The sequence below is a fragment of the Dysidea avara genome, chromosome 3 (genome assembly GCF_963678975.1).
Source record: "Dysidea avara chromosome 3, odDysAvar1.4, whole genome shotgun sequence".
Classification (NCBI taxonomy): Eukaryota; Metazoa; Porifera; class Demospongiae; order Dictyoceratida; family Dysideidae; genus Dysidea; species Dysidea avara.
Genome location: NC_089274.1, coordinates 6,088,968 through 6,102,006, shown reverse-complemented (window position 1 = coordinate 6,102,006; position 13,039 = coordinate 6,088,968). Strand labels below are relative to the sequence as shown.

Sequence of the window (13,039 nt, the reverse complement as noted above, 5' to 3'; positions counted from 1 at the left end):
GCAAAGCACTTGAGGAATGAGTATACCGTTGGAGAAGAAAGACTAATGGCCTACCGTCAGGGTTCCAATATCTAGTCTCGCATGGCCAGTCACACTGAGCTGGGCATCCATCACAATTGCCCGTTCAATATACAACAGGTACCCGTATATCAACTTCTGCTAATCATATCTTGCATGTTCATTTCTGGCACACCAGTGAAATTATTTGCTGTACAGAAAAATTCGCTAGTAAAATATTTTTGTGGCTTAGGCTGTCCACGAAAATATAACACATTGAATTTATTGTTAAACTAAATTATCTCGAACGAAAATTTCCTGATTTACGGTAGTAAGTTCCTTGGACAGAATAGCCAGAAACACAATCTGGCAGCAACAGGTTCACCATTCATTGAAGCTGGTCTCGATAACTCAAATACACATTTTCCACCAAGCTCAAAGAAATTATCTACTACTCTGCCAAGTACTGGAACAGAAGGTGTCCAGTCACCAGATGTAACAAAAAGGCAACAAGCAACCCTAAAAGGAGTTTATGATAAAATGTGTTATGCAGTGTTAATAGGGAACACTGTCAGAGTATGCAACACCAAATTGCATGCATCTTTACCACAACAGAACAAGTAGCTACATGGTCAAGGAACGAATGAAAGATCAATATGGTGCTACTAGAGTAAAACTTTTGTTGAAGTCTGGCAATGAAAGGTATATATATATATGCTTAATGGTTCATATGTATATAGAAATGTATATACTAAGAAACTCAGTAGACTGTGCATATATACATATCCATGCTAAAACAGCCAAGCTGTGGAAATATGATGCCCTGTAAATTTAAAATTACCTCAGCTATTTCTTGGGTGCCACCTTTGATTTCACAACTATTTAATATGCTACCTTTTCACAGCTTGGGATTGATAGTCCAGTATGTATGTGCACACACACATTATATAGTTATACAACGGCCACGAGTGCTCGTTGTATAATTGTTATGTACCACTCACCCAGAGGCGTAGCTAAGGGGGGACATTTGCCCCCCCATCACCAAGTGTTTTTTTTAAAAACTTCCATCACAAGCTTACCAGTATTAAACCGACACGCAAATGACTATAAATTATGTGCGCTACAACGCAGTATCGCCAGGGTTGCTAGTGAATGCACACACAACATTCAACTCGTTCGTGAATCCATCGAATGAAAATATTAGAGACACACATCTATATTTAGCCTAGATTTCTCACGTGATAGAGCATTTTTGAGCCTAAGGAGTCACCTGCTCAAACTGACCTCGAAGGAGTCACAACTCACAAGTGACAAAGGAGACCAGATGTCAACTAATTAAAATCCTATGGCAGCATTTTATGAGAAACTTCGATCCAGATAACCAGCATAGTTTCCATTTTACATGTCCTTGTAGCATCTGCTCCAAACATCCCAAGCCACCTAACTTTGATACATTTAGCAGCTAATTGTAATTATATAAGTAATGATAAGTACTTAATTTAAGTTATGGGATCTGGTACTTACCAGATTACCTTTAGTGCAATTGTATACAAACTCACTTTTATTGTTGTACAACCATGTACACCTGTAACATTGCACTATAAAGCTAATAATTGAATTGAATTGATGCTACGAACCTACTGCCTACGAGGTGATGAAGTGTTAAATGCACCCGGCAAGATTATTTTCTTGGAGTTGATCACACTGGATCTTTGGCAGTGCAGTACTGCAGTGGCATGCCAGTAAATTTTTTTTACTTTGTCATCAGGCGGATCAGTAACAAGGTTACGAGTTCTGTTTGAACAAGACAGGTGTTAAACTGGGCAATACGTGGTATTTGAATTTCGTCGGTTGAAGTGAGTGAACACGTAATCCTCACCGCAGTGTGCTAGGACTGCAGCACAGGCTGTGGCTACTTGTATTTGCACTAAAAATAACAATGATTGTGGATGAATTTGTTGGAGTACAGTTGTGGCACGTGCGATGATGCTCGACGAATATACCTCCATTGATAAGTAATCAGTACTGGAATAGTTACGTAGTTAGTTATGTATGTTGTAATAATACAACACCGTATGTTGGCTAGCCCACCATTGGGTCATTAGCCCCTTTTTTGCAATCATGAATGATTTTGTGGGGGCTTGCCTGCCCCTCCGTCACCTTCTGGCTAGCTACGCCCCTGAGTCCTAGCACACTGCGGTGAAGATTACGTGTTCACTCACTTCAACCGACGAAATTCAAATGCCACGTATTGCACGAAATCCCAGTTTAACACCTGTCTTGTTCAAACAGAACTTGTAACCTTGTTACTGATCCGCCTGATGACAAAGTAAAAAAAAATTTACTGGCATGCCACAAAGATCTAGTGTGATCAATAGTCTCGCGTGCCAGACGGTTTGTGTGGGGGCGGTAAATAAACCGTCTGGTCACTGTTGCACACTTTCCGTGAACTCACTGGAATGCAATTAGATTACATCACGGTATTGTTTTGCGCCAAGGATGATGTAATAATTGTTCCAATCACCTCTGTGAGCAGACTAAGACGATAATTGTACTGGTAATGTCCTGATGACATATTCGAAACATTGCTGAACGTCTTCCTCGACATTTTCGTTGTTTCACAAATCCGTAGTAAACCATAATCGTTCTTATACCTACGCTTTTAAGAGCCCTGTACTAGGGAAACAAAGATCCTAAGCCCATGGCGTTGTTTAACTTTCGAAAAAGTAATCTGTAGCCGAGATTCAGTTCTTTATTACACTAAGGAATTTGAATTATTAGTGTTGTTTCGTCACAGAGTCCGCGAAGCGATCTGATTGGCTCTGCCAACATTCCGGCAGTGGTCCCGGAATGTGTGCAACAGTTACCAGACGGTTTATTTGCCGCCCCCACACAAACCGTCTGGCATGCGAGACTATGTGATCAACTCCAAGAAAATAATCTTGCCGGGTACATTTAACACTTCATCACCTCGTAGGCAGTAGGTTCGTAGCGTCATCTGGTCTCCTTTGTCACTTGTGAGTTGTGACTCCTTCGAGGTCAGTTTGAGCAGGTGACTCACTGACTCCTTAGGCTCAAAAATGCTCTATCACGTGAGAAATCTAGGCTAAATATAGATGTGTGTCTCTAATATTTTCATTCGATGGATTCACGAACGAGTTGAATGCTGTGTGTGCATTCACTAGCAACCCTGGCGATACTACGTTGTAGCGCACATAATTTATAGTTTGGATCTCTAGCTAGAAGTTAAACCTAATTTAATTTAAAAAGCAGAAAAAAGAAAAAGCAGCTAAACCTACAGGCCTACAAAAACACTGCATGGACCGCCAGCATACACACAGCAAAACCCCCGGACAGGGGCCTTAACAAGAAAGCCCTGCAGTCTACTGGCCAAACTGCAGGGGGTGGGAGCATGAAACAGAGTTCAACTCCCACAAAGGACCGCCAGGCAACAGGCTAAATAGGTGTAAAAATGTCCGGGAATTGTGGCGCCACAGACAAACAGAGAGTTGCTCTAGCAGATGGTGGTATGCTAGGCCACGAGAAATGCCACTTCTGGTGGTTGTCCTCAAAGCAATATCCTGCAAGACAGGACGACTAGCAGCAGACCACAAACCCAAGGACTCAACCACCATTTGCGTGTCGGTTTAATACTGGTAAGCTTGTGATGGAGGTTTTAAAAAAAAACACTTGGTGATGGGGGGGCAACTGTTTGCCCCCCCCTTAGCTACGCCTCTGATTGTATCAGCTAATTATAAATGTAATATAATAAAGATCACGTGATGTACCCTATAAAAGTTGTCTCTCTGTACAATTCTTTGGTCCTGACAATAATAATCACAGCTGTTACAGTGAACTTTCGGCTTGTCTTCGTGACAAAGTGGCGCTGCGAGCAGGGTACATTCTAGTCTGGCGCCGCCCGCCCCTTCGCAAAAAGTAAGGGTCTGGTGAAATACAAATACCTAATCATTTCAAAAGGAATTCAATTAGACAGCGCACGTAATGCTTGTTACGTCAGATAATTGCACTTCAATTCGAACAAAAGTATTGTGTTGCCAAGGCGATTTCTGTGTGAACGTCATTGGCATGCACTAATTGGCTAGCGCCGAATCTGGGCGCTAGAAATGATTTAGTATCTGTATTTCACCAGACCCTTACTTTATGCGAAGGGGCGGGCGGCGCCAGACTAGGTACATTCACGATGTCAGGACCCATTCGAAGGCTTATAGGACCAGCGAAGTCCCGGGTACAACGAGTCATAGGCGGATCTAGGAGACACTGTCAAGGGGGGGCAAGAAGTTTAAGTGCACAACAGTGTTTATTCCACTAAGAGGATAAGAATGGAATTCTAGTACACAAGTTTTATTCATTTGCATAACTTTATTCAACATATAGCTGGATGAATGATGGACATACAATTTTTAGACTGTAGTAGGAGAAAATTTTTAAAAATTAGACCTCCTAGGGTTGAATTTGAGAGAATTTTGATAGCACTTAGCTAACAAAGTGTATGCTTTGCAATGCGTACAAAGATTGGTATAGCCTATCTGAGATAAACCTGTTTGATGGTAAAGTGTATACTAAATCAAAACAAGGAGTAGCTAGTTTTGTTATGATTTGTAAAAATTGTAAATTGCGACTGTTCTGTTAGAGTAGTGACTGCTCTATTAGAGTATCTCGACCTTTGCACAAAATTCAATTTATTTTCCTTGATTTCTTTACAATGTACAGTTTAGCTATAGCGTACATTTATAACTGCTGTCTTCTATTTGCCTATTGGCTTTCTATACTTCTGAATACAGTGTGAATGCATGATTCTAGTTAAGTAGTTCCTGGTATCAATATAGTACTGTAGGTCCAAGGGGGGCAAGAGAAGGGCCAGGGGGGGCACAGCACCCCTTGGCCCCCCCTCAGATCCGCCTATGTTGAACGAGCTATTGAAGAAGCAAAAAACATTCTTCTACTGGCAAACTGGACTTGAAGGAGAAGACCTGGATAAGGAGGAAATGGATGCAGAAACCTTAATGAATAGGTTGACGCTTAACGTACGTATCGATGCTGGAGAGATGCAACAAAGACTGGACGGGAATAATGAAGGACTTGAAAGGAGAAGCGAAAGCTACCGATGAAAAGGAATATGCGCGTACTGCTGAAGGAGATGAAGGATTTATTGAAGCTATCATCACTGGAAATGGAGTAGTTGCCAGACTGAAAGCTAGAATAACATTTATTTCTCGAAAACGCGACAAGGTTAACCTGGAAGCCAGTCGTGTATCGACCTTGACCTCTTCTCAGGCAGGCATGATTGAACACGTAGCAGTACAAGCATCACGTGCAGCAGTTCAAGAGAGTTTGTCATTAACACAGTTGACCCCTCGAACTTTAGATACATCCTTATCAGCTGATACATGCAGCAATGCGTCTTCCGAAACTTTACCTACCAAACTTTGATGGAAATATTTTGAAATGGCCTGAATTTTGGGATGCTTTCGAATCGTCCGTGGACAAACAAAATATTGCTAGTGTCGAAGTTTAGTTTTTTGAAGGGAGCCCTTCGTGGAGCAGCCGTTACAGCTATTTCGGGAATTGCGCTCACTAACGGTAATTATGATGTGGCTGTTACTCTATTGAAGCAGAAGTTTGGAAGACCGGATTCTATCATTGAGATGCTTTATTCTAAGCTTCAGCATTTATCAACAGCATCACAGAGATTTAATAGAACGTATGAAAATATTGAGAGGGTTCTTCGACAATTGGAATCACAGGGAGAGAATGTTAATGGCCAGAAGATATTGATTCATCAGATTCTTAGTAAGTTTCCTCTTGATGTTATTTTGAAGTTAGAGGATACCAAAACATTTGGCCAAGTGTGGACGATGGAACTGTTGCAAAAGTTACTAAGTCAGTATGTGGAAACGCAGGAGAATGCTCAGAGACACTTTGCTAACGTTAAAGGATATGTAACTGGAGTAAGGGATGGTGAAACTTGTCAGGGTTATCAGAGGTATAATCGATACCTGAATGATCATAACAGGGATACAAAACCATCCTCAGTTTCTGTGGAAACCTTTACAACTAATGTTCAAAGGAGAAGTAAATTTGTGTATAATCCTTGTGTATTTTGTCAAGGTGAGCATTTTAATGATGAGTGTGATCAATATAGAGAGTTGTCTGATCGTAAGCAACGATTGCTCAGTCAAGGACGATGTTTTCTGTGTTTGAAGACTGGCCATGTGTTTAGAGATTGTTCATTTGTTCAGAAGAGTGGATGTTATTACTGTGGGAAGAGGAGACATCACAATCGGGCTATTTGCCCACTGAGGTTTGGAAATTTGGCTCAACCTCAACCGAAGAGTGAAAATGTAGTTGTAGCACCTACTCAACTAGACGATAATGAAGCAGAGAAAGTGGAAGTCTTAAACTCCACAAGTGTTCAAACCCAGACATTGGTCAGTTCTGGTGAGCGGGTTTTACTTCAGACTGCTATAGTCCCAGTGCAGTCAAGTGATAAAAGGAAGACTATCTTAGTCAAGGTACTTCTTGATAGTGCCAGCCATCACTCCTTTATGACTAAAAAGTTAGCAAAACAATTACAGTTAACCCCACAGTACAAGGAGTCATTATCAGTTTCAACCTTTGCTGCTAGGAAGCCACAAGATGTGAGTACATATGTTGTTGAGTTTAATGTAATAACAAAGGACAAATGTTGTATGCATTTTCACGCTAATGTCATATTTTCACGCTAATGTCATATTTTCACGCTAATGTCATTGAACAAATAACACAACCAATTCAAAGAGGACCTCTACAACCTGCAGACATGGATTTCTGAGGTCCATTTCAACTGATAGATTAGCTGATTCTATTCCTACTGTAGGAAACTCAGAACCATATTCTGTGGATCTATTGATAGGTTCGGATTATTTTTGGTCAGTTGTTGGTACGGAGAAGATAGTGTTACCATCAGGACTGTTCCTTATATCATCTAAGATTGGTTATATTTTAACTGGAAGTTACCTGGATCCCAAGAGCTGTCAGAAGGGGATACCTGTATCATCATGTCTTGTTATGACACAAATTAACTGTGTTGTACCAGCAATGAATTTGTTGTCATCTGCTGATAGCCCAGTCACTGGGAATCCTAATGTTGAGGATCTCTGGAACTTGGAAACAATTGGTATTGTAGAATCATTGGACATTACCAATGATGATAGAGCCCTGGAACAGTTTAACAAGTCAATTTATTGTGAGAATGGAAGATACTACGTTACCTGGCCTTGGAAGTGTGAGTATCCTGATCTTCCGGAAAATTTTGAGGTTGCTATGAGTAGGATGAGGTCTTTAGCAAAACGTTTTGAAAGGGATAAAGATCTTTTAATGAGGTACAATGAAGTTATTCAAAGTCAGAAAAAAACAAGGAGTGGTGGAAAGAGTAGTTAAAGATATGAAAGAAACTTTAAAACATTATCTGCCTCACCACCCAATTTTGACACCTACTAAGAACACTACGAAATTACAAGTGGTGTATGATGCGTCAGTGAAGTCCAAGAAAGGAGCTAAAAGCCTCAATGAGTGTTTGTATCATGGACCAGTACTTCTACCAGATCTTTGTGGAATTTTATTTCGACTACGACTTCATCCCATAGCAGTACTTGCGGATATCGAGAATGCCTTTTTACAAGTGGGAATTCAGGAACCAGACAGAGATGTGACAAAGTTCTTATGGTTTAAAGATGTTGATGATGTGAGAGTGTCAGAATATGATGTGTACAGATTTTGCCATGTTCCGTTTGGGATCATCTGTAGCCCATTTTTGTTAGCTGGAACAGTTAATTTTCATTTGAAACAGTTAAGAACTCCAGTTGCTCAGTCTATTGGTGACAATATATATGTTGACAATGTGATGCTGGGAGCTACGTCAGTTGAACAAAGAAGTTTTCAAAAGGCATGTATGAATTTAAGAGAGTGGATGTCTAATTCTTCTGAGTTTTTGAATTTGTTACCAACTGCTGAGAGATCAGAAGGATGTGTTGTGAAGGCCTTTGGGATAGTGTGGAATTGTACAGATGACCTTTTACAAATTCAAGGTATCATTCTTTCTGATGAAGATGTAACACCTACTAAAAGGGAAATGTTGAAAGTTATTGGTAAAATTTTTGATCCTTTAGGTTGGTTACTCCTGTGTTGTTCTATGGAAAGGTATTTATCCAAGAATTGTGGAAAGAGGGACTAACATGGGATGAGCCATTACCTGAGATGTTACACAACAGATGGAACGGTGTCTTGAAGAAGTTGAAGCTAATCTCACAACTGAAGATACCTCGTTTTATTGGTCATGTGAGTGATACTTGTAACTATGAACTTGTCGTGTTTTGTGATGCCTCCAAAAGGGCATATGCCACTGTGATATATCTTCGTGCTGAGTATCAGGATAATGTTAAAGTTAATGTAGTGTTTTCAAAACTGAGATTGGTATTGATTGATACAGAAAACAGCAAAAAGCCTAAGAAGGAAATTACTCTTCCACATTTAGAGTTATTGGCAGTGACTATTGGAGTCCGTGCTGCTAATTTTGTCACTAGGGAACTGAAGATCCCCTCTTTAAAACGAACAATCTGGACAGATTCTACCTGTGTTTTGTACTGGCTTCGAACTAACAAACCACTATCATTGTTCGTGGATAACCGTATGAAGGAAATTCAAAGGCAAGGTGATTTATTTTATTATGTACCATCAGGTGAAAATCCAGCTGATTTTCCAACTCGGGAATTAACAGTACCTGAGATTGAACAGTCGAGACTTTGGTGGAATGGGCCAGAGTGGCTAATGTCTTCACGTGATTCTTGGCCTAAGTGGCAACCTCCACAGCCAGTACTACAAGATGTGGAAGCAGAAACTAAGACTGGAAGAGTGTTATATGAGTGTTCTAATGTCGTGACTCATGGTAAACAGGATGAGAAATTATCTGTATGTGGACTTGATGAAACAAAATATTCTACTTTACGAAAACTTCTCAGTGACTTGGAGAGAGATTATTGGAAAGACACATGTTTTGTTGACTACTTGGATTGAAGATTGATGACTTAGGTATACTGAGATGTTACGGAAGATTCTTGAATACCACTCTAACTGAGAATGCGAAACATCAAGACACACGGTAGTGTGTTGTGCGGCCCAAGAAGCCGGCGCGCCACACCGTGAGTATATTAACAGGGAAAAAGAAAACGTCATTTTCACACCTTTGTATCTCGGTGATCCCTTATCCGATTGGAATCAAATTTGTTACAGAGTTTCCCGCCAGCCAGGGGAGTCTACATTCCAAATTTGAAGGAAATCGCTCCAGCCATTTCCGAGATACGAGCTGCCAATATTTCGATTTTTCCCTTCGTTTTTTTCTTCGTGTTTTCGCACACTTGCAAAAATTGCTATAAAACGCAAACGCGTATTCCGATCGCCTTGAAATTTGGCACACAGAACGGGAGTCCAAAGGCGAATCCTAGCATCAAATTGGGTGCTAATCCGATGAATAGCTCAGGATTTATGACCGATTATTCGCGTAAAACAAGACCGATTTGTTGTCACGCCTACAGGGTAAATCGCTTCATGGAATGAGTTGAAAATTGCTATGTAGATGGAGTAACCATCGTAGTAGTGCCTTTTGGTGGTTTGAAAGGAATCGAGATAAAGACCATGGAGATATGACACAAACCCCAACCTGTGTCACAATTACGCGATCGATTTTTATGAATAAAAAAGTATTAGTTTTCACGCCTACTAGGCAAGCCGCTTAGAGTAATGAGCTGTAAATCGGTGTGTAGCTGGAATAATCTTCATAGAAAGTCCTTGCAGTAGTACAGAAGAATCGGAGTACAAACCACTGAGTTATGATTCGAAAGCCAACTCCGTGTAGCAAATGCGAGATCGAGATACTCTAATAGAACAGTCACCCTAATAGAGCATTCGGCTAATTTATTTACTCCATTATAGAATTCTATGTTATTCTGTAGGGAGTTCAGCTGCAAACAGTTAATCTTATAGACAGTTTAGCAAGAAGCAAGTCACCCTGCATGTAGAGAGTTAAGCAAATATATCACTGTAGAGATTCAGAACATTACAAGTCACACTGAAGAGAGTTCAGCTATAAACAAGTCATGCACCCTGTAGAGAATTCAGCTACAATTAAGTCACTCTCTAGAGAATTCAGTTACACACAAGTCACTGTGGAGAGAGTTCAGCTACAAACAAATTACCCTGTAGAGAGATCAGCTACAAACAAAACACTTTGCAGAGAGTTCAGCTACAAACAAATCAACCTTTAGAGCGATCAGCAACAAACAAATCAACTTGTAGAGAGATCAGATCAACCTGCAGAGAGATCAGCTACAAACAAATCAGCTTGTTAAGAGATCAGTTACACACAAATCAACCTGTAGAGAGATAAGCTAGAAACAAATCACCCTGTAGAGAGCTCAGCTACAAAAAATCACCCTGTAGAGACATCAGCTAGAAACTAGACACAATGTAAGGAGTTCAGCTACAAGCAATCACCCTGTAGAGAGTTCAGCTACAAACAAATTACCCTGTAGAGATATTGGCTACAAACAAATCAACCTGCAGAGAGATCAGCTACACACAAATCAACTTGTAGAGAGATCAGCTACAAACAAATCACCCTGTAGAGAGATCAGCTAGAAATGTAAGGAGTTCAGCTACAAGTAAATCACCCTGTAGAGAGTTCAGCTAAAACAAATCAACCTGCAGAGAGATCAGCTGCAAACAAATCACCCTGTAGAGAATTCAACTACAAACAGATAACCCTGCAGAGAGTTCAGCTAGAGTCAAGTCACCCTGTAGAGAGAATCCTGTAAAGAGTTCATCTACGTACAAGCAAATCACCCTGTAGAGAGTTCAGCTACATTTCAAGTCACCCAGTAGAGAGATCAGCTGCAAATTATCCTGTGGGGATTAATTGACATGTAATAAATATATGCATTATATATATAATTTGTACATTTACTGATAAAATCAGAATGAGTTATAAAGTATTTATAAAATCTGCTTCATCTTTTTCTTTTTCCTATGGTAAAGAAAAAAATATAGGTTAAAAAGGCCCAAAGCTGGTCATAGGCCAGCTTTGGGGTGGGGTATACAAATACAAAAAGAAGTGAAATCTGATTAAAAACAGCCAAGCTGTAGAAAAAGGAGTGCGGCCCTTGAAAAGGCTATGGTGAAAAAAGATGTGAAATCCAAGATGGCGGCCAAGAAATGGCTGTGATGGTAAAAATTTTAATAACAACAATTCAGGTGAATTTTGTGCCAATTGACCAAGTGGCACCAAATTCACCTGAATTGTCGTTATTAAAATTTTTACCATTAACCTACCATCACAGCCATTTCTTGGCCGCCACCTTGGATTTCACATCTTTTTTCACCATAGCCTTTTTGAGGGCCGCACACTTTTTTTACAGCTTGGCTGTTTTGGATTAGATCCTAAGTTACTTCCTAGAAGAGAACACCTTACTAGTTTATTGATCACTGAAGTGCATTGTAGAATAATCCATGCTGGTGTTGCCCATACACTGGCCCAGATAAGAGAAGAGTACTGGATTCCACAAGTAAGGGCAGAAGTCAGAAGAGTATTGTTTCAATGTTTATTGTGTCTAAGACTAGAAGGGCCATCATTTCGACTCCCATCTATGCCGCCTTGGCCTAGGGAACGAGTTTCCAGATCTGATCCTTTCCAATTTGTGGGTTTAGATTATTTGGGACTTATTAATGTGAAGTATGAATCTGATTTGAAGAAGATTTGGATCTGGCTTTTTACATGTCTCTCGATAAGAGCAATGCACTTGGAATGGACATTAGATTTGTCAGCCAGCCAGTTTCTCAATTGCTTAAGAAGATTTGTCTCTCGTAGAGGCAAACCAGATGTTATCATTTCAGATAATGCTCCTCAATTTAAGCTTGTACGTACAGTTGTGGACATAGAATGGAGGAAAGTTTTTAAGGACAATGGAAACTTGCTCTCCCTAATGGTAAGTGACCCAAGACACTAACTTCCACAGTACTGTAATAATTAGCGATGTTCAAACAGTCCAACTCTGCAAGCAGCTGCAAATATTCAGGCTTTTGTTGCTTTCGACAGTGAGCAGACTCAAGGTACTGTCGTGAGCCAAGAGGGCAAGTTAATTCAATAATACCTGTCAAAGAAGAATGGGAATGATAGAGAATGAGGTCAGGACGATAAGGTGTGATCAATACTGTTGAAGGAATGATTTCCTGTGCATGGCGATTCATTAAAGCACAAACCGTTTAAGCATAGATTTTAGAGGCGCGTAAGGCGCTTGCGCGCCTCTAAAATCTATGGTTTAAGTCAGCATACACCTTGACATCTTGGTGATCAGCAAAAAGGGTTGTCAACTTGGAGACTAAAATATGCAAAACTTGATTGTGACGATAAGTGTACCTCTGTTGAGATAGTGCCACTGGGCAGCCACCTAGAGTATGGGCTGTAGTTGGCCGGATCAAGTCACACAAGGTACATTTGGCATTACTCTGTATGTGCCAACGACGTAAGTTGACTGCAGTGGGCAGTGTGTCCGAGGAAGCCCTCAACAAAAAGGAAAGCTGTCCAGGGTAAAACCCACTTAAGAGAAACTCTTAATAACGCTTAGACGACACCATAGAATAACTAGAATGACCCACAAAACCACTCGACTTCGACACCAATCCGCCATTTTTTACAGCACTCAATAATAATAACAATAATAATAACGCTCGAATAATATAATGCTTTACAGAATAGTAATTCTGAGGGTCTACCAGTGACCTACACTGACAGCCTAACATACAAATAATAACTATGCACTAACATCTACAGTAACATATTTAGGCCCCTATTTGGTGATTATTAGTTTCTCATCCACCGCCCGCATCCTTCTTAAGCTACCGCATGGTAAGCCATTATTTACTCTGCGCATGCTCAGAAGAACACGTGATACCAAACTGTTATAATTTTTGTTGATGAACGCTACAATTCGCT

The 13,039-nt window shown here is 40.3% G+C and overlaps 2 protein-coding genes across 2 annotated transcripts; both read left to right on the top strand.

Annotated features, from left to right (window-relative positions):
* Positions 1-5,052: 5,052 nt before the first annotated feature.
* Positions 5,053-7,437, top strand: LOC136251799 (uncharacterized). Its single transcript, XM_066044204.1, has 3 exons — positions 5,053-5,247; positions 5,544-6,660; positions 6,875-7,437. Exons 1-3 carry the CDS (start codon positions 5,053-5,055, stop codon positions 7,435-7,437), a joined length of 1,875 nt encoding a protein of 624 aa, XP_065900276.1.
* Positions 7,438-7,441: 4 nt separating this feature from the next.
* On the top strand, positions 7,442-9,069 carry LOC136251796 (uncharacterized). The gene is made up of 2 exons (XM_066044202.1): positions 7,442-8,165; positions 8,210-9,069. The coding sequence occupies exons 1-2, from the start codon at positions 7,442-7,444 to the stop codon at positions 9,067-9,069; spliced, it is 1,584 nt and encodes a 527-aa protein (XP_065900274.1).
* The last annotated feature ends 3,970 nt before the right edge of the window (positions 9,070-13,039 follow it).